Source organism: Miscanthus floridulus, chromosome 14 (assembly GCF_019320115.1).
Source record: "Miscanthus floridulus cultivar M001 chromosome 14, ASM1932011v1, whole genome shotgun sequence".
NCBI classification, from domain to species: Eukaryota; Viridiplantae; Streptophyta; class Magnoliopsida; order Poales; family Poaceae; genus Miscanthus; species Miscanthus floridulus.
The window spans coordinates 65,353,850-65,377,702 of record NC_089593.1 but is presented as its reverse complement, the minus strand read 5'-3'; the positions used below and the strand labels follow the sequence as shown (position 1 = coordinate 65,377,702).

Genomic DNA, 23,853 nt, shown 5'->3' with positions numbered 1-23,853 from the left:
CATGTCAATGCAATCCAGAACTATACTGTGAGACCCCACTAATGGGCCTTGGGCCGGTCTGATGATGGGCTGGGCCGGTGAACTACTGTAGCTCGGGTGTTGGCACCGGAGCATGGAGGGTTTCCGGTTACTGCAACACGCAAAAACACTGTAGCTGCTTAAAAAACCAGCTCCTGGGAAGCTAATGAACTTTGGTTTAAATTTTTTGCGCAAAGCAAGGACGAAAGCGCAAGTGAGTTAATTAGTAGGTGTGGTCCATTCAATATGTAGAGTGGATCTTAGCCGTCTTCCCGGGCTGGGGCGTTACAAATGGTATTCAGAGCCAACTCTCGCGGTTTCACGGACATATGGCTCGGGAGCTCGGACAGGTTGCGCATGGCTCCTGTGAGAGCATGGCACTTGGGCCGGGGAGCTGGGAATATGAACGTGGGCCAAGAGAGTCGATCCTAGACATTTATCTCGTTTGAGTAGGTTGGTTCAGCCCTCAACAAGGACGTCGAGTCCTTAAGGGTGGGTGTATGTGAGACCCCACTAGTGGGCCTTGGGCCGGTCTGATAATGAGCTGGGCCGATGGACCACTGTAGCGCAGGGTGCTTGCACGGGGTTCTGGTTACTGTAGCACGCGGAACACTGTAGCTGCGCGAGTTTAGTCCCACCTCGGAACCTGGAGGGGGCCAAACCAACTTAAAATCCCAGCTCCTGGGAGCCTAATGAACTTTGGTTTAAACTTTTTGTATCATTTAACGTGTAGAGTGGATCTTAACCCTCTTCCCAGGAGGCGTTACATATACAATGTGCAACTTACTAAACTTAGAATATAGGGCAAATTACATCACACCATACTTTCATATCTCGTTTACCCACTTGCAAAACTTGTACGGAGTATACTACAGAAAATGGAAACGAAAGCAAGGGTGTTTCCGGAAAAGACCAACAGTATCGCCACTCGCCACAGGGCGCGCTCCATCAACTCGACCGCCGGTATAAACGCAGCCGGCAGCCCCCTCCGGCCTCCAACAAGACCACCATTGCTCAGGTTGCTCCCAGAGTCCCAGCTCCCATCCGCCCCCCTCGTGGAATACGAGGTACGAGAAAGAGAGCGACTTTCCTCCAAGAATGGCGGGTGGCGGCGCCGACGACGACGACGTGGTGGAGGTGAGCTGCGGCGGCAGAGGCGGCGGCGACCCCGGCGCGTATGCCGCGGTGCTCAAGAGGAAGCTCGACCTGTACTGCGCCGCCGTTGCCAAATCCATGGTGTGGTTTCTCCTCCTCCTCCTCCTTCAAAGATTAGAGTTTTCTAGGCCTATTTGGGTTTTGGTTGTGTGCTTCGATGTTTCAGTTTCACCTCTAGCTTGATTTGGAGTCACAATGGTTGAAATTGCAAGCTCTGCCAGTTCAGTCATTTTCCCCTTTATTTTCGGGAGGGGAGTTTTACTGCAATTTCTAGTTTTTGGAAAATCACAAGCAGAAGAACAAAAAGTCGGTTGCTTCATTTGAGGAGTTGGGAAATCTTGAATTGGTTGGTCTGCATGCTTGTCCTGTAATCCTACACTGCCATTGATAAGCCGGGGCCACATCTGAATTCACAGTAGCTTTTATCACCTACCAACAGATAGAAAGAAAGAAAAAAAGTTTCCCCTGCCTTTGAGAGAAATATTAGAAGACACGGCACTGTGCACACACGGGCACCCATTTCTCTAATGGCCTGTGATGAACAATATGGTCAAGATCAGAGCAGTTCCATTGTCATCGACTCATCGTAGTACTGGGCGGCGGCGAAATGCGAAGGTTCCCACTTTACATGGGTACCGTATCAGATATTGCTTTCTGATCTGATGCAAGGGTAATGGAGGAGTCCTGGAGTGGTGAAACTGACATGTGGGATAATAGATTTGGTCTGTGTGCCATGTCGCTAGGAGGAGGCTCACTTCCACACACCACATACACTGCGTTGGGATATTCTGATGGAATGATATTGACCACAAATGATTTGAATGAGTCTGATGTGTCGGAGGTTGAGCCAATAGGATTTTCTTCTTTTTGTTTCTTTGTTTTTTTCCTGGCTGAAAGCGACAGGAAACAAAACAAGGTGTGGATTTGAATAAATAGAACTGCAAATTCACCTTATTTAGCCATTTATCAGTTAGTTTATCAGATGAGTTATTGAATTGATGAGCTTGTTCGTAGTTTACGATTTGCAGATTTTGCTTTCTTAAAAGTAAAAATACCATATTTCACTGAATGTTGGTAGTTTTGCTATGGCTATTTTTCAATAAAATACTCTGTTACAGTGCTCTTAAATAGCGAGGTTAAGATATCTAGGTTTTTACAGGTGGCATGTCCAAAGATGGTTATATGAAAAGGAATTATTTTCCAAGTTAAGTATTCGTTAATTAGTACCACAAGTTAGTTGAGCAGTTACTTTTTCCATGAGCACCTCCTTTTATCTGGATAATGTAAAAAAACATTATGCATGGTGGCTCTCAGTCACACCATAAATAACACATTTATTTCCCATTTTCTTTAATATTTAAAGGTTGCCCTTGGCACAACCATGATATTGACTATTGCATCCAATGGTTCCGCAAAACTTCAAGCTGTGTATATTATTTTTGCTTATATTATGTGGGTAAGGATGTGCAATACTAGTGGCTTTCCAGAGCTTAACAGTGACAGAAACCTCACGTACTGGCTGCACCCAGCCCTTTGCCCCTTTGTTGCCGTGATGTTTATGTAAATCCATTTCAGGAAGCTAAATCACAAGAATCTTCGTTGGGCTACCCCAACTCACAAGCTTCAGATACTTCACAATTGATTTCTCAAGCATCCTTTGATGGTATTTATGACCTCTCATAATTGAATCCATGTCAGTCTATCAACCAACTTGGGTAAACATGCAGGCAGGAATATTTCAAAGGAAGTAGTTCCTTAGGATGACAGGATGTGATCTGGTTTGAAAGCATGTTAGATGCCATCTCCCTGCTGATCATTCCAATAGGACATTAGATGCAAATTTCACTTATCCTAGTACACGTGGTTTGAGTACTGTGAAGTGTGAACCATTCACTAAAGGTTAGTCTTCTGTGATTATTACATACAGAAGATCTGATCTCACCAGCAGTTTCAGTAGGATAGGTTAACTGATGCCCAAGGAATCCAGGAGGTGAGTAGAAATGTCAATTCTGGATTATCTTTGTGGTTTGGTTGAGGTTGATGTGTCGTCGCATTGATAATTCTGGAGGAATGATCTAAACTATGAGCAATGTTGGTGAGATCAGATATAAGGCTGAAAAATGAATAGTCTGATCCTGCTTCAGTTATACCGAACAGTCACATAAACTCTGTTGGGGAGCTGCACTGGGCATGCAACTCTGTTGGCACCAGTTTTGCATTCTGGCAGTGTGAAGATATGCTGCATGTGTGGTTCAGAAAATATATAGGCCTTTTTTTTGACATTTGAACCGTTGCTATTGTTCTACTTATTTTACTGTACTGTTTTCGTTTCTTTAATTCTACACACAGGTGACATAGATGGGGCAGGCGTAGTTACAAACTCTAATGTCATAGAAGATGATTTTCAAGGCAAGCCAGCCAACAGTGGTATATCAAAGGAACTGTCAGACGATGATGGTGACCTTGAAGAGAATACTGACCCTGCTAACGCCAAGAAGATGAGGAGGTAACATAGATTGTTGCATCACAACATTTTCTTGATGAGAAATATGGACTCTGCTAAACAGAAACCGTTACTTGATTTTGTTGTGACTGAAAGATAGATTTATCTTGTTAGAAGGCAGCATACTTCAGTTTTCCCATCCCCTTAGGCAGAATGAATCCAATCACATAAAGCTCTATCCAATTATCCATGTCCTTAAAGAACTTTGAACTTTCAAAATTGTTACATTCCTAGAAAAATTGGTAATTCAGTCTGAAGGTACAGGATCAGAAATCACATATACCTTTTGCTATAAATCGGTTGCCTTTATCTTGAATCTACATGAAACATGATATCTAACGTCAGAAGCTTAACACACCATTTCTGTGATGAACTGCTCAGTTAAATTTCGGTGTTGTGATCAGAATGCTGTCAAATCGGGAATCAGCTAGGCGGTCAAGAAAGAGGAAGCAAGCACACTTCAGCGATCTTGAATCACAGGTTTCAAATTGTGATAGATGAGTGCTCAAGTTAATATCCAACTAAAATGAAGACACTCGTGCTAATTACTGCACAACTCTCCAGGTTTCCAGGTTAACATCTGAGAATGCATCTTTGCTGAAGCGTCTGGCTGATATGACTCAGAAATATAAGGATGCTTCCCTTGACAATAAAAATCTAACAGTTGATATTGAGACTATGAGGAGAAAGGTTCGTTCAACTTGAATGCATCACAGGCATCTTTTTTTTTTCCTTTTTGTTGTATGAAAACTCTTAACTGCATCCATTTATCTATTATCATATTTTTACTGGGCTCTGCATATAGAGTCACTAGATCAATGTTTACATCTCTGAAAAGGGCAGTGAAAGTAATACGATTTTTGATAATTCTTGTTTTAGAACCTGCAAATTCAGCTTTAGTTCACAATGGTTTTTAACTGCACCTCAAAAAGTGCGACCGTATTTTCATTTGATTTTCTGAATTTCTGCATATCTTCTTCTTCTATAAGCGTAATAGGAATTATTTAGTTTCTTGGTTTTATTTTGTTGCAGTTTCATTTCAGATATTTATTTTTTTCTATTATTTTTTAAGAATAACAGTGTTCTCTTACAGGTGTAAGGAGTTGTAAAACGAAACAAAACATTAAAAGTGCCCATACCATGTTGCAATGCTCCAAGTGTGTGTCCCATTAAACCTGTGGTGTTGCCCTTGTGGAAGGGCTGTTCTATCTCTTGAGAACAATGATACCGCGAGGAGTCCAAACAGAATACTACCATACAAACATTTCTTAATGCTTGTGTGTGAGTATATGCACAACTCTGTATTATTGTATCATTAGTAAAGGCGTTTTTTAATTTTAAAATATCTATGCTTAAGTGTTTTAACATAATCATGTGAAGTAATTATGAAAATTTGCTTATACTATGACTGTTCCAATCAAGTTTTTTCCAAAAGAAAAAGATCTTCACAAAAAACTAGGCATTTAACAAATCTGCACACCATGACTTTATGAAAAGAAACATGTCTTCAGGAACTTATATTGCTATCCCTTTACATATATGGTTATTGACTATGAAACTTTATGTTTGTTAATAAGCAGTATACACAAAAATCCATTAAAATAGATTACTAGTTGACTTGAGAGTGAACCAGACCTACCTTTATATTCCCCTACCCAAAGGCAGTAGACAAAGAAATAACTCGTTACACATCCCTGTTCTTTATTTTGTTAATCTAAGTATTGTTTTCAGGTGAACATAGCCGAGGAAGCTGTCAGGAGACTAACTGGAACAACCCTCATGTTATCAACCGCATTTGACAAGCCCGCGAGCAGCACGCCCTTGTCATCATGTGCATCTGATGCGGCTTCTGCATCTGTCGCTATTGAAGATAGCATGAAACATTTCCTCCAGGCGCCACTTCAAAACGGTCAGATCAAGCTTGACATCCCAAACGCAGCAATTCCTCTGACCAGTGGGGTGATAGGCACCAAGCCAGCTTCTCTGCAGCGTGTTGCTAGCTTGGAGAACCTGCAGAAGAGGATCATTGGAGATTCAATGCATTCTGAGACTGCATCAACATTCTCAGGTCCTGAAGCTCTTGCCGATTGGTAAACATGAGTTTGTAAAGATTCGCTCCAGTGATGAACAGCCGTGTGATGCTCTAGTGGCCTAAGTTTTTGTAGTAATGGAAGTTGTGTCACCCATGCGCCTGGGTGGGATCTATACAGTGACTTGTACACTATTTTGAAGATTAATAATGCTGTGGCTAAGGCTGTCATCTTTGATTCTGGACTAAATAGGCTTATGGACATCAAGCACCATGAATGCAGGATGGTTAAGAATGCAGCTTCTGTTGAGATTGATATGAAGCTTCTTTTGCTATCTGCACATGTTTTCTGTGCAGGAAGCTATTAATCCTCTTACAAGAGCTCAATCGGTCATATTAGCACCATTACATTGCTACATATTAACAGTTTGCGTGTAGGATTTTCTTGATGTGAAGAGTCGAAGGTAAGATGTAGATCCAGTCCCGATCCTAAAATCCATTGTGGATCGTTTATTTCTTCCAGCTAGCGCAGCGGATGTCATATACGCTACCAATCTACCATAATGTTCCAACAATAAACAAAAACAAAACATTGAGGCTACTAGTAGTAGTTCAGTAATGTCCGTCACAAAATATGGCATTTCCATCATCAGTTTAATATCTACCGTGAAACACTCGTATAGATCGCTGCTTCTTTCTCTGGGTACATGTAGTGATACTAAAACCGAGTGGATCATTACATCACAAGCAGGTGAACACCTCATCTACAAGTCGCATAGATACATCTCCACAGGGTTAATGGCAAGCTTGATGAGTGGTTGGTTAATCACAAGAATATCGGAGCCATGACCAATGTGATTGTGGCGAGCATCTTGATAAGAACGTGCAGCGATGGACCCGCGGTGTCTTTGAATGGGTCTCCAACCCTGCAGCACAACACATACTCTTATAAGTGCATAGAAAACTTTCGGATTGTGCCAATCATCCAGAATTGGAAATAAAGCCACACGCGAAGATCGGAACTATTTTACTACAGGAAAAACATCTCTTTGCTCTGCCTTGGCCAACAGTATAAACTCAACTGAAGAATCTAACCCCAAAGTATACAAGTCACTAGGACACTAAAAGCTGAGAAACTTACGTGTCGCCGGTAACCGCAGCCTTGTGGGATTCGCTGCCTTTGCCACCAAGAGCGCCGGTCTCAATGTACTTCTTTGCATTATCCCAGGCGCCACCAGCAGTGTTCAAGAAGAGTGCCATGAGAATCCCAGCAACTGTCGCAAACATAAGCAGCGACGCTACAACTTTAGCTCCAAGAAGTGGCTGACCAGTGGAGTGGCCCAAAATCCGGAAGACAACGCCTGCAAACCACATAAATGAAATTAGAAAAGTATTGAGTGCCAGTCACCTCAAATATGGCCTACAAGACTCACCAACGGCCATGGGTGATATAATTGCTAAAGCCCCAGGTTTTATCATTTCTCTCAAGGATGCAGATGCCACAATTGCAACACAGCGTCCATAATCAGGCTTCTCTTTGTAGTCCTGGATGATATTGTTACAAGTTAGCATCAGCTTTTCCAAGCATAAAAGAACTCAAGAACTTCACGGTAATCATGTAAAAGAACTGAAGAACTTCACGGTAATCATGTACTCACCATAATACCAGGCCTCTCAATAAATTGTCTCCTGACCTCATTAACAACTTCCTGTGCAGTTTTGCCAACTGCTGAGCAAGCCCATGCACTGAACAGGAATATAAGCATCGAGCCTAATAAACCACCAACAAAGATCTCTGGGACTGCTATGTCAACCTGCAACAATTGTGTACGATCACTGAATATGAGCACAAAAGTTCAGTATTCCACATGGCATAGTAACACATACTGCATACCTCCTTGAATGGCAATTGAGCAAAAGAAGCTACTTCATCCATATATGCACTAAACAGGAGGAAGGAAGCCAGTGCTGCTGACCCTATGGCAAATCCTTTTGTAGTAGCTTTAGTTGTGTTGCCCACAGCATCTAGAACATCTGTGATTTCTCTCACACTTTCAGGCTGCACCAGTACACAATCACAATGGATGATTAAACATAATACCTAGTACTAATGCTCACATATAAACATGAGACAAATGCTAAACCCTCTAAATTGCATTACAGCCATTATGAGACGAAAAACAGTACTAATGCTTTGAATTGTTCTTTTCATTTGAACCATGAAATGCTTTGAAATTTTGTAATGGCAAAAGCATTAAATAATACAGATTGTTTGCTACAACCTACAGGCTACAGCGGAGGTTTGAGCTACAAAAGAAACAAGTGCCATACCTGCTGGCTCATCTCAACAATACCACCAGCGTTGTCAGCTATAGGACCAAACATGTCCATGGTGAGAACATACCCTGCTGTGCTAAGCATTCCCATTGTTGCTACAGCTGTCCCAAAAAGACCACCAGTTGGGTTGCCAGACTCGTCCACCAAGCCAGAGGTCTGCCCCAGCCAATAGGCTGATATAATGGCAACACTTATCACTAGAACTGGTAGGGCTGTTGATTCCATTCCCAAACTTACTCCAGCAATAATATTAGTTCCATGTCCTGTAGAACTTGAAAGAGCTAAAAGGCGGACTGGCTCATGTTTATAATCCGTGTAATACTTCGAAATCCAAACAAAAGCATATGCTGTGATGATCCCCACCAAGCCACACAATGCAAAATTCAGCCATGCAGAAGGTGCTTGTTCCGTGTACAGGAGCCAACGAGTAGACTGGAAATTTAACACAGATCAATAATAATTAATCAACTTCTGGGGAGAAAGGTATGATTTTACTTTGTATAAAGGGAAGACACAAGACATCACAAACACAGACTCTGCTCAGTGTGAGTTGAATGACTATCATAAAAACTCCAACAGAACTCAATAAACTACAGAGTTATAGCAAACTTTGACAAGGGTTCATGGTTTTCAACATGTTTCTGTTATCTGTTTTAAATATCATTGGATTACATCCTTCAGCTATGGATTTAGCTATAAGTAACTGTCAGACCAAGACCAAGGTTATCTACTCCCTGTTTGGACAACTACTGGCATCTCTTTCTTCCAAGAGCATCTAATAATAATTGATGTTTCAATGACTCAATAAAAATGTTCTATTTATATAAGATGCTAATGGGAAGCCTACATGAAAGATACCCAACAAACTATGTTGTAGACCACTTCTGCATATTGCAACTCTGAAGTGATTTATATACCCAGCCATTGGGAACAAATGCAGTAATATCATACAGTATTAATGTATAATACTACAAATGTTATTGTAAGTAGTAAAGTGACATAATCAAACAACATACGTATTTACGAAAATAACAAGACTCACCGCTCCAAACGTAAGAACAGCAAGCATAATAGTAACAGAGTAGCCTTTTTGCATAATTGCCATGGGATCTTCGATAGGGGAAATGAGTACAGAGTCGCGTGTTCCTCTGATTGAGAGAATTCCAACTGATGACACCACCAAATCAAATGAATGGACAACAAGAGGAAACAAAATAAAGCCAGAGGGATCTGCAATAATAAACAAAGCTAATTATGGGCCAGAATAGAGTATTTACAAAGGTGCAGTATGTGTACCATTGTACCAAAAACATGACAGTTCTTAATTTTAGTAAAAACCAAGTACCGTACATGCATAGCTCATCCAAAGATTATTTTTTGTATATAAATAGATTAATAAGAACTTGTGATACCAAGAATATCAGCAACCACTTGCAAGCTGTTGCCAGTATTCTTATTGAAAAATATTATATTAGAGGGTAAACAAAAGAGACTTGCCCTCAATTTTACAGCGCTGTGCCATGGTTCCTCCAAGTATCATTGCACTGATAATTTCTGCTGCTATGCTCTCAAAAAGATCAGCGCCTCGGGCAGCACAATCTCCAACATTGTCACCAACCTGAGTAGTTTTCTTTTGTTATACAAGAATATATAGTAGCAAAAGATTAACTATAGGATAACAAGAACAAGGCAAGTAGAGTTGTAGAGCAAAGCAAATCTTGTATTGAGTATTGCAGCACAGGCAAAAAATATTCAGTCCTCGACAATGTTTATGATTCAGAATTCTACCAAACCTTAGGCAACAAGGCAACTCTAGCACATATAGTAGCATAGTACATAATCGTTCAGTGAGTTTCAAAACAGAAGCAAGCTGTTAACATCAATTTATCCCTATTAAAGTTTGAGAAGCACATCAATACTGATCTTCATCGCTAATGCCAGGTATATTTGAACATAATTGAGCAAGCTTCAATGAAAAATAAAAAAAAAGAAACGGCATTCCAAGTTTTACTTGAGAACATCAATACCAAGTCAGCAATGACAGCTGGGTTACGAGGATCATCTTCTGGTATTCCCTGCTCAACTTTCCCGACCAGATCAGCTCCAACATCAGCAGCTTTGGTGTATATTCCACCACCCAACTGAGCAAAAAGGGCAACAAAAGAGGCACCAAAACCATATCCCACAAGGAGAAGAGGCACTACACAAAAACCATATGAATCAACAGCAGAATAATATTCCTTTCACATAACAAAATGGTATTGCAATTTGCAACTATACAAGAAAATGAGTGGATAATTGGTGGACAAGTTGGATTGCAATCTAGCCTGTTTTCAGGTGTACTGTGTACACGAAACTTACAGTCGGTAACCTTCATTGACCCAGGTGAATCTACTCCAAGCCAAACATAAAATGTTGAGTACAGTATTGCCACGCCAAATACAGCCATGCAAACAACCACAATGGCTGAGAAACCACCAGCACGGACAGCAATCTGTTTTGAGGAAACAGACATGATTTGAAATTCTATTGTAGAAGGACAAACACCAAGTGCACCCAGGAACGAAAACCAAACCTGCAATGCTTCCCTTGCAGAGCGCCGAGCAGCACTTGAAACTCGTACATTTGCACGTACAGACACCCACATTCCAACAAAGCCAGCTATTCCAGAACATAATGCTCCAAGGAGAAAAGAAGCAACTGTAATATAGGCTAATGTTGCCCTGTGTAGTCATGATATTCGTGAGATGTCAACATGGCAACAACTAATAAACATATATAAGTAGAAATAAGGTTTCAGATAATGGCAGAAAAATCACCTTCCCAAGCCAGATGCCTCCTGCTGTGGGGTGGTAGTGCGAAAGAGATAAATGCCAAGGATGACAAATGCCAGAATAAATGCCATTTTAGAAATAGTTCCATATTGTGTCCTAAAAAACCCTTCAGCACCATCTCTTATGGCGTCAGATATCTGAACAAGAAAAGGCACAAAATCAAATCACACTACAGCACTACTCTGGTAGGTCAAAAACCCAATAATACCAGCACAATTTAGAGACAAACAATTGCACGAAGCAGAATATGCATAGCAAGACAGCAACATTAGCATACAGCACTTTCTAGACACAGAAACAGCACGTGACAAGAAGCAAAGCATTGAAGATGCAGAAAATGAAGGCATAGCACATTATCAGTGAGCTGAAATTAAGGCAGTTTTTATACCTCAGACATTTCTGGAGGTCCTTCGTCCTTAGCAAGAACCCACTTTGTAAGGTAGAGAGAGAAGAATAGACTGAGAGTACATATACAGAACACAAAGACCACAATTGGTGATGTACTGGCTCCCACATATAGAACACCACTGAAGACCAAAAGGGAAAGAATAATCAAGGCACGGGGATTTATCCTCATCAACAAACGGAAGGCCTGTAGCAACCAAAATAGACAAAATAAGAGACAAACATAAAATATCTGACAGTTGCTCATAACATGTTGAAAAATGTATGCCAATCAATCAGCAGAAATGTACAACAACAACAACAAAAACAACAAAGCCTTTAAGTCACAAACAAGTTGGGGTAGGCTAGAGTTGAAACCCAGCAGAAGCAATCAAGGTTCAGGCACGTGAATAGCTGTTTTCCAAGCACTCCTATCTAAGGCTAAGTCTTTGGATATATTCCATCCTTTCAAGTCTCCTTTTATTGCCTCTACCCAAGTCAACTTCGGTCTTCCTCTGCCTCTCTTCACGTTACTATCCTGGCTTAGGATTCCACTACGTGCCGGTGCCTCTGGAGGTCTCCGTTGGACATGTCCAAACCATCTCAACCGGTGTTGGACAAACTTTTCTTCAATTGGTGCTACCCCTAATCTATCACGTATATCATCGTTCCGAAATCGATCCCTTCTTGTATGACAGCAAATCCAATGCAACATACGCATTTCCGTGACACTTATCTGTTGAACATATTGTCTTTTTGTAGGCCAACATTCTACACCATACAACATAGCAGGTCTAATCGCCGTCCTATAAAACTTGCCTTTTAGCTTCTGTGGTATCCTTTTGTCACATAGGACAACAGATGCTTGGCGCCACTTCATCCACCCTGCTTTGATTCTATGGTTAACATCTTCATCAATATCCCCGTCTCTCTGTAGCATTGATCCTAAATATTGAAAGGTATCCTTCCTAGGCACTACTTGACCTTCCAAACTAATATCTTCCTCCTCCCAAGTAGCAGTGCCGAAGTCACATCTCATATACTCAGTTTTAATTCTACTGAGTTTAAAACCTTTGGACTCCAAAGTCTCCCGCCATAACTCTAGTTTCTGATTCACTCCTGTCCGGCTTTCATCAACTAGCACTACATCGTCCGCGAAAAGCATACACCAAGGGATGTCCCCTTGTATGTCCATTGTGACCTCATCCATCACTAAGGCAAACAGATAAGGGCTCAAAGCTGACCCTTGATGTAGTCCTATCCTAATCGGGAAGTCATCCGTGTCTCCATCACTTGTTCGAACACTAGTCACAACATTATTGTACATGTCCTTAATAAGCCCGACGTACTTCGTTGGGACTTTATGTTTGTCCAAAGCCCACCACATAACATTCCTTGGTATTTTATCATAAGCCTTCTCCAAGTCAATAAAAACCATGTGTAGATCCTTCTTCTTCTCCTTATACTGCTCCATAACTTGTCTTATTAAGAAAATGGCTTCCATGGTTAACCTTCCGGGCATAAAACCAAATTGGTTCATAGAGACCCGTGTTATTGCTTTCAAGCGATGCTCGATAACTCTCTCCCATAACTTCATAGTATGGCTCATCAACTTAATTCCCCGGTAATTAGTACAACTTTGAATATCCCCTTTATTCTTGTAGATCGGTACCAATATACTTCTCCTCCACTCGTCAGGCATCTTGTTCGATCGAAAAATATGGTTGAACAGCTTGGTTAGCCATAATATAGCTATGTCCCCGAGGCATCTCCACACCTCGATTGGGATACCATCCGGTCCCATCGCCTTACCTCCTTTCATCCTTTTCAACGCCTCTCTGACCTCAGATTCTTGGATTCTCCGCACAAAGCGCTTGTACACTTAAGATTTTTTTTCATTTATCAAATTTTGTGACATGGATTATAGAGTGTTAAAGTGGTCAGTTCTTTTAGCTGAATGACCATTTTTGGGATATGAGAAAAAGAGGATAACTTTTAACCTACTCCGACTTGCGACTAATAGAATTTCTTTAATAGGTAAGACCAAAGTCTAAAAGGCTTTGTTTTCGTCGTTGATGAGCAAAAAAAGATAACTTTATTTGGCTACTTTATGTATAAATTTCTAATGTATAAATATATAGCTAAAACAAAGAAAGAATGGAAATGAAATACTGTAGTATCCATAGCATGCTGAATTGTTCTTTGGTGTACACTTTGATAACTGCCAATATTAAAACTAATGGTATAAAAAATAAATAAATGAACAGTGTGGATATTTCTTTCCCACCCAAAATAAATAGTGTGGATATATCAACAAAAACAGGGACATTTCACACTGCTGTGTTTTAGGACAAATACCAGTACTTGCACATACTAGCACACGAGAATGAAATACACACACAAAGTGAGCGCATGAAATATGAATGGAAGCTCAATTGGTCCTTTTCAATGTAGCCAGAAAATCCGTTCATGTATTTTGAAAGGTGGAGAAAGCTGAGAATAGTCCATACCAGCGGTACAGATGATTTGCTTCGTACTGTTGAAAAAGTCCTTGGTCTTTCTTGATACGACCTTCCATTTTCCATGTCCGCTTCCATCATGATGGAATATGAATTTGCCCTCCTCGTCACTGGAAAAGGAACGAACTCCCCAACTTGGGGTAGGTCGCTCCCTGAGCCCTGGCGCTGAATTTTGGATAGTCTATGTCAGACCACCTCTCAAAAATAGTAAGCCCTAAAAGTTAAACACATCCAGATTTTCTTCAGCCTCAGCGACGAACTTGTCTTCGATTCAAAGGGTCGTTTTTCCGTGAAGTCTACAAGATGATATTACAATGAAGCTAGGTATAGTGAATGTTCCATAGAAGCACGATAAACAAGCGCAAGGTACAATTGTCACCAAAACACATGAACTCTGGTTAGAATAAAATAAAGTACAGCAGCCGAGTACCGAGGACAATTCAAAAGAATAATCTTCATTGGACACACCTGCAATCTATGTAGCATAGATACGGATATACGGATATGGCATTTCCCAAAAATAGCCAATATGCAGATATGTTTCAGTAATTTAAATAATAAATAATAAGGCACGTTAAAATTGTAATAGTGGCAGTAGTAGCCTAGCTGGAGGGCTTAGCTGGGTGGAGATCTAACAAATAACCGATCTCTTCTCTGAAAGTTTACACAGTTAAACATCTAGCAGAAATATTGCCCTAACTTGGTAAGGAATAATTTTCGGGCAAGTAGCGATTCTAAATTCAGAGCCCAGTGCACTAAGAAAAGGGTAAAACGTCCTCTGTTTGTAACAACTGGGATAGAGAAACAACAGCAGACCCAGATAGTTCAATGTCTAGACTCTACTCTAGAGTGAGACACGCCTGGCGTAACTACGGGAGTGGGAGCAGGGCGGGTTCTCAGTTCTCACCGCTGATTCACGCCGGCCGGCAGGTGACGGAGCTCGTTGCGCGCGTGCAGGCGTCGGCAAACGGGACTCCCCGGGACGGCGGCGTGCGACCCCGGGCGGATGCCGCTTGCAGTAGCTCGTGGCGCGGTGATGGATCTAGTCCCTGCCGCGGGCACGGGGATGGATCTGGGAAGAGGGGGAGGAGGCGCCGGCACCGAAGTGGGTCACGGGGGGAGGGGCCGCCCCGCTGCTGGCGTCCGCGAGGATGAACGCGGCCGCTTGCTGGCAACGAAGCAGGCCGCGGATCTGCGAGGCGAGTGGGGAGGTTCTCCCTTCTCCGAGACGCACACAAACAGAAACGGAGGCAGGCGGTTGTGGGAGAGGATGACCACGCCGATGAAGAGGACGGAGAGGTGGACTGGACTCTGGAGTGGAGTCTCTCCGGCCCGCGTTAGGATCTCACATTCCCAGTAGTGCACAGCCCACTAAGCCCATCAAATATCTCCCTTTTAAGGAAAAACTCCTCTTGCCTCCTTACCTATTACCAAAATCTTGTTTTTCTCTATCAAACTTTTTTTTGATAAATTCTCTATCAAACTTTAAAACCGGACAACCAGCTCTCAGAACCATTTAAATTACTTACCTACCCTGATTAAAAAGTGGTTTTCAAGGCAGTTATATATTCTCTAATTAAATGAATCAGTAAACACATGATAAGTTTTTTAAACCAGAAAATATCTCTAATCTTCTAAAAATTCTTAGAAAAATTTAGAGATATATTGCGGCACTAGGCATCTGAATAAAAATATTAAATAATCTAGAAGCTTCTAAAAATTATATTTAGCTTTATGAATATGGGAAACATATCCGAAACAATCTGGAGAATTTCCAAAATATTGCAATCAATGTTTAAACGTATTTTAAAAACTTTCCACAACAAAATTACAAGATGGAACCAGCATAAATACAACATGCATCAATGGTCAATGCATTCATGCTAGTTACATCTCCTGCTTTTGTTGTGGAAAGTTTCAAATATAATTAGCAGTCGATAAAAATGTTTTGGAAATTTCTATATTTTTTAGATTTTTTTTTAAATTCTAGAGCTAAATCCAATCTTGCGAAGCATAAAAAATATTATCACTGATTATCGTTAATGCATTTATCATATTTCATCATTAATCTTGGTTTGGATACATTTGTATGTTTTCACCACTAGCCTGCTATACGACTCGTAGCTCGAGGCATGCGTGCCGCCAGCTTAGCTGCCCATGCCCGGCCATGCAAATAGGAAGAAGGGACAGGGCTCGTCCCTCACCGTCCCCCGTTTTTTTAGGGACGAGGTATTCTTAGCTTTGAGAAATATTTTGTGAATAATCCCTAAACAGAGAATGAACAATATGTTCTTCTTATCCTTTCAACAAATACTATGGAAAAGAGAATAGCTCAATCACATCCTACTTATCCTCTGAACCAAACGCACACTTAAGTCCTCTTCTGGCATGGGTGTGTGTGGCTTCAGCCTCTCTGATATCAACATTGATAATGTACTATAGTTTTTTTTTTAGCCTAGACTCCTAGTGTATAAGTTGTAGTATCTGTACTCTACACAACACACTAACACCACCACACACGCACACCCCTAGAAGTTACAACCTATACACCTCAAACGTCATTTCTGGAAATCACCGAAGCCACACGAGCCTCGTAGACGACGAGCACGTCGTAGTCCCACTGTAGCGCCACGCGATTGTCCAGGACCTATACGAAACAAATATGGAAAAATACCCCATGCGACACCAGTGTTGCGATCGTCGGGGATCGAACGCTGGCGGGCAGACTCGTCACTGCGAGTACTACCACTGAGCCACTGGCTCGTTCGCATATACTATAGTTGTATGGTTTACCGGACTAATTTTTCTCTCTCCTCTCTCAAAACAACTAGAAGTTGGTGAAGCCACTTTCAAAAGCCTTCATGGCTCATGGAGGCTGTTTGTACAATGTAAAAAGTGGAAAGGATGAAGCCCAAACAAGCTATGCCAAAGAGGTTCAAAGGTTTAAAGTATGCATGCCACAGAAATGCCAATGTACTATTGGACTCGTTGTAGGACAGACGCAATCACACAAGACACAAGCATGCATGAACCCCAAAGAAATCAATATTGTTAGTACTACTTTCTTGCAGATTTCTCGTGGGATTCAAGTGCATGCTCGTACCCAGAGAAGCATGTCTCATGGTATATCAATCAACATGGAACAAACACGCCGCCCAGAAGCACACCTCCATTACATTGGCCGGCAAGTAAATTTCACAAGACACAAGCACATTATCAGTGTTGATATCAGCGATAGGTACATTTGCACATTATCAGCGTTGTTACATTTGCCCAGAAGCATGTCCATCCCCTCCGCGTCCTCCAGGGCTCCAGTCCACTGACAGCCTGACACCATGTCCTCCTCCGCCTCCTTGCTCACTCACGATGGCCGCCTTTGCCTCCGCCGATAGGTAACCTGATTTTCAAAGATATATAGCTCCATGATAAACAAGAGTTGTAATGTATTGCTTTAGTGAGCTAAGTTTTTGTGGCAATGTAACTCATAGCATCCACCACCCAGATATATCCGGGTGATTAAACTCTGACTCGCACAGTAATAATCTGTGTGTGAAAGGCTACTCATTTTTTTCTCTTTGTATTTCATAGGCTTATCCGTATCAAACACCGTTAATGCACAGAAAATATGTACATGTGGAGAAAGCAAAACTATGCACGGTTATAAGAATGCTGACGCCATTTGTGTTAACACTTTGTTACATTAATATGGAGTTTGTTTTGCTGCCTTTCTCTTTTCTTTGTAACCTATTAAATTAATCCTGATCTGGAGATATCAAATAGTTGAGACTATTGTAGTTAAATATGCACCATGACTAATAAGAGATACAAGTGCTAGCTGCATTATAATGATGATCACCTTTTTCCCTCTCACATCAACAGTCTGCACTAAAAATGCGATAAAAGTCATTATCTTAAGGTAGCATGATCCTTTATCACTGCATCTCATTGATAGTGGATTATATAACTGCATCTGCATCTTTGTAATGGTACAGAGAAGACACTGAGTGCATACTTGACTTACAGTGAAACAAAATGTTTGGCAGCTATTGGAATTGACCAACCGATGCACCAGACTTCTTTGCGCCTCACTGCTTCTTGTCCTTGACAGTGACTGGTCCATAAATAGTTGTTTCTATTATCAATGAATCCATGTCAGGCCTATAAGCATATAAGCTCGACAGCTGTCTCGATGATTGTTACTTGCCTTCATTATTTAGATGAAATATCCCATAGCCTCCTAAATTGAGCGATATGGAGCTTATCATACATCACACACCTAGTTTCTTCAGCTCATTTTGATACCACCTACAAGCAATAATATAACTTTTTAATGACAACACTAAGTGCAGCAACTTGGAACAAGTTGATGACAACTCAGCAAACTAGACCACATATACTAAGAGGTCGTCAAATCCATTGACCCACACAACACAGCATTAGTGTCCAAAAATACCGCAGGTAGGGCAACAAGTGTGAACTTGACATATAAGAACATCCAACTAATAACAATGCAAAACTGTATCTGAAGAAGTCGATTCACCTCTGTACCACCATGACGAAGTTGATTCACCTCCAGATACTATACAACTGTGCTTCGGTGTTTCGGTTGGCCTTCTCCAAGTCTCTGCTCGTCCACCACCTAGCTAGTAGGGCCTCCATGGGTTCATCATCGGTTCAGGTTCATCCACCAGGTCCTTGCTGTATCTCGTACCCTACGTCTGTTTGAAAAGCAATGCTTGTTTTTAATCTTCCAATTCCAAGACCATCAAAATGAAGCAATACATAGCTACATGTACAAAGCAGAGATTTACTAGGCTTATGGGAGGTTTCTTACCTCTTATTTTCTGACAGGTTGTCTTGTCCTTTGTACGAATCTTGTGTGATCGAACTCTACTTCTGGGATGTGAGAAATCTTGTGGGCATCCTCTCCCTTGCACCTCTCAACCAGTCTTGGACAGTTCGAAATGTACAGTCTCTTCAAGGCAGCAAGGTTCCGTATGCTTTGAGGCAAAGATGTCAGGGTGGGTGAGTTCCAGATGATTAATGTTTCAAGGGTAATGAGCTGCCCCAGCCATTCCGGCAGTATCTCCAGGCTGATTAACGACAATCATAGTCCTTTGAGAGAAGGGAAGCATGGAGTGGCCTCCGGCAAGGATGATAACCAATTCCTCGAGGGTGGCAAGGTGCTGAAGTCGACCCCACTTCTCAGAAGTAAAACTTGAGGTTTCGATTATGGCACTAAAGGAAGAGTGGAAGATGAAAGCCTCCCAAACCCATGCACTGGTGGTAGCACCTCATCGCTATTGGTCAATTCCCAATACATACTTTTGGGGGGATATGGCAGGAACTTCAACTTTGGGCAGTCGGATACATACAACCGGTGCAAATTAGGGATCAATAACTCGTCCCCTTCTTCACCTGACCGTGTTGTCCACCACTCCTCCAAGTTTTTTAATGCCATTAATTCAATAACTCTCAACCTTTTGTTAGTCTCCAGAAATCACCTAGAGTAGCATTTAGTCGGGTTGTTCTTTTTATTTGGGAGGAACAAGTAGAAAACCTAATGAACCGTACTACAGAGTGATAGAGAGAGGAGAGTGGATGGGAGTGTACAGACCATCGGAGGGCGCCGTCGAGGAGGATCCGGCCATCTCGTTCGCTCGGTGACGTTCTGCGCACGGGCAGCGATGGTCGGAGAAGAGTTGGTGAAGTCTGGCGACGAGGTGGGGTTGCAGTGAGGTCGACGGTGATGACGGTGGCAACTTCCCGTCGCTGGCTGCGCACCCTCTTCGAGATCGGACTTAGGGTTTGTTGGTGGAGCAGAGTGGCTCACGGTGAACCTCGTACCATGAGCCGCCGGCCCCCACCACTTTATATAGCGCAGTACGACGGGGGCCCACCAACTATGTAGGGTTGAGCGCCCCCGATCAGGGCGCGTGACCAAGGTCCAATAGGCCGTTGGGCTTATTGGCTGGGAGATCATTCCAACATTCTCCCCCTTGATCTCACACTATTACTTTTATCTTTAAACTTTAAACTTCAATCCTTTTCTCCTTACTCATTTCTTCACAGATGATGCATAGAGCATGTTTCATTGTCATGGTCAATCGCCGATAGATTTAACAGCTACAATACACGTCTCTGATCTGAAATAGATACTTTAACTTTTGGGCCCTTTATAGTCCAGGAATCATAGGCTTTCCCTTAAACCCATGCTGGCTACATGTTCTCTGAACACGTTGGGTGGTAAGCCTTTTATAAGCGGATCCGCGAGCATCTTTTCGGTACTTATATGCTCAAGACTTATCATTTGATCCCGGACTCTATCCTTCATAACATAATACTTTATGTCAATGTGTTTGGCAGCACCACTTGACCTATTGTTGTGAGCATACTGTACTGCTAGATTATTATAACAGTATAACTTCAGTGGTCTATAAATGTCGTCAACCACTTTCAAACCGGGTATGAACTTCTTTAGCTAGTTCACCTACCCCGTTGCCTCATAACACGCTACAAACTCGGCATACATTGTGGACGATGTAGTGACGGTTTGCTTTGAGCTTTTCCATAAAATAGCTCCCCCTGCGAGAGTGAACACATATCCAGACGTGGATTTTCTATTATCTCCCGCATAATCAGAATCTGAATATCCCACTATATGGAGTGAATCAGATCTTCTATACGTCATCATGAGGCATTTCATTCCTTGCAAATAACGCAAGACTTTCTTTACCAATTTCCAGTGTTCTATTCTAGGATTGCTCTGGAATCTGCCAAGTAACCCAGTAACAAATGCCAAGTCAGGGCGCGTGCATACTTAAGCATATTGCAAGCTTCCGACAACTGAAGCATATGGAACCACTTTCATTTGATCGATCTCATATTGGTTCCTGGGGCATTGAAAATCCTCATATCTGTCGCCCTTGACTATAGGAGCAGGTGAGGGACTACATTTGTGCATACTGAATTTCTTTAAGATCTTTTCAATGTATGCCTTTTGTGACAGTCCTAATACCCATTTACTTCTATCTCGATGAATCTTGATCCCTAGAACGAACGAAGCTTCACCAAGATCTTTCATATCAAACTTTGAGGATAAAAACTTCTTTGTCTGCAGTAGTAGACTGACATCACTACTAGCAAGTAAGATATCATCCACATACATGACAAGGAAGATAAACTTCTCATTCTTAAACTTTGTATAGACACAATTGTCCTCAACATTCTCTTTAAACCCAAAATTCTTTATTGTCTGGTCAAACTTCAAGTACCACTGTCTTGAAGCTTGTTTTAATTCATAAATGGATTTCTTTAGGCGGCATCCCATTCGTTCTTTTTCTTCCATGACAAAACCTTTCGGTTGTGCCATGTAGACATTTTCCTCTAAGTCTCCATTAAGAAATGTTGTCTTTACATCCATCTGATGTAATTCTAAATCATAATGTGCCACTAATACCATTATGATTCTGAAGGAATCTTTACATGAGACTAGAGAAAATGTCTCATTATAATCAATCCATTCTCTTTGCGTAAAGCCTTTTGCCACAAGTCAGGCTTTATATCTCTCTATATTCCCTTGAGAGTCAAGTTTTGTCTTGTAGACCCATTTACAGCCTACTGTTTTTGCTCCTTTAGGAATTATCTCTAAATCCCAAACTTTATTGGCATTCATTGATTTCATTTCATCTTCCATGGCCTCAAGCCACTTTGATGAATGATCACTTCTCATGGCTTCTTCAAATGAGGTGGGATCATCCTCCATTTGAAACTCTTTAGTATTATAGATTTCATAATCATCAGAAATAGCTGATCTTCTAACTCTTTGAGACCTTCTAAGAGCCTCTACATTTGGCACATTTACTGTTTGAGGCTGTTGTTTCTCCCCCTTATGTGTGGCAATAGGGTCTATAGGATTCTGAACCATGGGTTCCTCATCCTCATTTATTGTTGCCATAGGAGGAATAACAACAGGTGCTGGAACCACAACATCTTGCGTTGTAGGTGTAGCAGCAGCAGGTAGCTCGAAAAATGGCTCCTGAATCATCGGAGTGGGTGCATACACCCGTTTCTCCTCAATATTAATTTCTCGAGCTACCATGCTCCCCCTTATCATTTCATCCTCTAGGAAGACAACGTGTCTCGTTTCCACAAACTTTGTATGTCTATCTGGATAGTAGAAACAAAAACCTTTTGATTTTTTTGGGTAGCCAATGAAATGGCAACTTACTGTTTTGGGATCTAACTTCCTAATGTTTGGGTTAAATACTTTAGCCTCAGCAGGACTCCCCCACGCTCGTAAGTGTTTTAGTGAGGGTACTCTTCTTGTCCATAATTTATACGGTGTTTTGGGCACCGACTTACTTGGTACTCTATTGAGAATATGAATGACGGTTTTTAACGCATCCATCCACAGGCTCAACGGTAAGGTGGAGTAACTTATCATACTACGCACCATATCTATTAGGGTACGGTTACGCCTTTCAGCTACTCCATTCTACTGAGGTTCGCCCGGTGTTGAATACTGAGCGACTATACCATTCTCCTGTAAGAACCTTGCAAAAGGTCCAGGAACTTGTCCATATGGGGTATGCCGACCGTAGTACCCCCCACGGTCAGACCTGACTATCTTAATCTTTAAATCATGCTGATTTTCAACTTCTGCTTTAAATATTTTGAATTTATCCAATGCTTCTGTTCTTTCTTTAATTTGATAAATATAGCCAAAACGAGAGTAATCGTCTATGAATGTTATGAATGAATCATAACCATCCACACTTTTCACAGGAAAGGACCACATATGTCTATGTGAATTATCTCTAAAATTCATGTGCTTCATTTAGCATCCTTTTTAATTTTCTTTACATACTTTCCTTTAATACATTCTATACATTGCTCTAAGTCACAGAACTCCAGTGGAGGAAGAATTTCATTCTTAACTAGTTTCTCTATTCTCCTCCTCGAAATATGGCATAAACGACAGTGCCATAATTTCGACGATACATTAGGAGTTCTCTTTCGTTTTCTGTTTGTATTGTTCGATAAGGATACATTCTCATTCACATCACATATGGAATTCACATTTTCACGAAGTGATAACAAATAAAGCTCGTCTTGTGGGAAAACAAGACCAATATATCTATTATTAAACAATATCTAACATTTGTCATTTCTAAAATGGCAATCATAACCATCGTGGTCCAACTTTGAAACACTAATCAAGTTTCTTTGCAAAGAAGGTACATAAAGAACATCTCTAAGAAAAAGTATGAAGCCATCAATAAACTCTAGCGGAAGATCACCAACGGCCTCAACATCTGATTGTACTCCATTTGCGACTTTAATGAAACTTTCGCTTCTTTGTAAAGTTCTCATCGAATGAAATCTCTGTAAAGAATTAGCAACATGAATAGTTACATCTGAATCAATCCACCAAGTAGATTTTGAAAACTTGACATACAAGAATTCATTTACAAACGTAATAATGTTCTCACATTTCTTTTTCATAGTCAACTTTAGGAAATTAGGATAATCTTTCTTGTAATGTCCCATCTTCTTGCAGTGGAGACATTGATCTTTATCCACTAGAAATTACTTGTTCTAAGACTGTTGCATGGGACCCTTTCCAGGTGACTTGGAGGAAGAGCTGTTATTATAGTTCTTTTTCTTATTATCTTTTAGGTAGTTGATAGTACCACCCTGTGAAACTTTTATTCTTTCCTCCTCCTGCACACACATGGCTATGAGCTTTTTTATATCCTATTTTTCGGGCTGTATGTTGTAATTAATAACAAAAGTGTCAAATTCTTTAGGCAAAGAAGCAAAAATCAAATGAATAAGAAACTCATACTTGAGTGCTAAATCTATTGGTTTGAGCTTAGATACCAAATTGTTCATTCTCAGTATGTGCTCTCTAATGCCACTGCCGCCACCAGAGTACCTTTCTGTCACTAGCTGCTTGATCAACTGGGTTGCATATGTCTTTGAAGAGCCAGTGAACTGACTCTTTATTCTTTCTAGGTACTCTGTGACCGTGTCACAGTCTGGAATTGAGCCCACTATTGCAGGCTTAAT

General features: G+C 41.2%; 2 protein-coding genes across 5 annotated transcripts; one reads left to right on the top strand and one right to left on the bottom strand.

Annotated features, from left to right (window-relative positions):
* Positions 1 to 881: 881 nt before the first annotated feature.
* LOC136504953 (light-inducible protein CPRF2-like) lies at positions 882 to 5,955 on the top strand. 2 transcript variants are annotated; one of them, XM_066500008.1, is made up of 6 exons: positions 997 to 1,254; positions 2,749 to 2,836; positions 3,523 to 3,679; positions 4,081 to 4,156; positions 4,241 to 4,366; positions 5,408 to 5,955. In XM_066500008.1, exons 1-6 carry the CDS (start codon positions 1,117 to 1,119, stop codon positions 5,768 to 5,770), a joined length of 948 nt encoding a protein of 315 aa, XP_066356105.1. In that variant the 5' UTR covers positions 997 to 1,116; the 3' UTR covers positions 5,771 to 5,955. The 2 variants fall into 2 exon arrangements, with proteins under 2 accessions (XP_066356104.1, XP_066356105.1); XM_066500007.1 differs by lacking the exon at positions 2,749 to 2,836 and having other exon boundaries at positions 882 to 1,254.
* A 358-nt stretch (positions 5,956 to 6,313) lies between these two features.
* On the bottom strand, positions 6,314 to 15,040 carry LOC136504952 (pyrophosphate-energized membrane proton pump 3). Of its 3 annotated transcripts, XM_066500006.1 has the most exons (15): positions 14,687 to 15,039; positions 13,771 to 14,075; positions 11,265 to 11,468; positions 10,862 to 11,013; positions 10,618 to 10,765; positions 10,404 to 10,536; positions 10,070 to 10,242; positions 9,540 to 9,660; positions 9,085 to 9,272; positions 8,037 to 8,474; positions 7,600 to 7,764; positions 7,364 to 7,519; positions 7,139 to 7,250; positions 6,847 to 7,066; positions 6,314 to 6,631 (listed from the first exon to the last, which is right to left on the bottom strand). In XM_066500006.1, the coding sequence occupies exons 2-15, from the start codon at positions 13,858 to 13,860 to the stop codon at positions 6,532 to 6,534; spliced, it is 2,400 nt and encodes a 799-aa protein (XP_066356103.1). In that variant the 5' UTR covers positions 13,861 to 14,075; positions 14,687 to 15,039; the 3' UTR covers positions 6,314 to 6,531. The 3 variants fall into 3 exon arrangements, with proteins under 3 accessions (XP_066356103.1, XP_066356101.1, XP_066356102.1); XM_066500004.1 differs by having other exon boundaries at positions 10,404 to 10,765; positions 14,687 to 15,040; XM_066500005.1 differs by having other exon boundaries at positions 10,404 to 10,765; positions 13,771 to 13,944; positions 14,687 to 15,040.
* Between the last annotated feature and the right edge of the window lie 8,813 nt (positions 15,041 to 23,853).

Excerpts from the sequence above, each read along its gene's own strand:
- LOC136504953 (XM_066500007.1), top strand. The coding sequence starts at position 897 with ATGGAAACGAAAGCAAGGGTGTTTCCGGAAAAGACCAACAGTATCGCC. Across the intron at positions 3,680-4,080 it reads AACGCCAAGAAGATGAGGAG|AATGCTGTCAAATCGGGAAT; the intron begins GTAACATAGATT and ends TGTTGTGATCAG. Across the intron at positions 4,157-4,240 it reads TCAGCGATCTTGAATCACAG|GTTTCCAGGTTAACATCTGA; the intron begins GTTTCAAATTGT and ends ACAACTCTCCAG.
- LOC136504952 (XM_066500004.1), bottom strand. The coding sequence starts at position 13,860 with ATGATGGAAGCGGACATGGAAAATGGAAGGTCGTATCAAGAAAGACCA. Across the intron at positions 8,475-9,084 it reads CTGTTCTTACGTTTGGAGCG|TCTACTCGTTGGCTCCTGTA; the intron begins GTGAGTCTTGTT and ends TTAAATTTCCAG. Across the intron at positions 7,067-7,138 it reads TATATCACCCATGGCCGTTG|GCGTTGTCTTCCGGATTTTG; the intron begins GTGAGTCTTGTA and ends TGTGGTTTGCAG.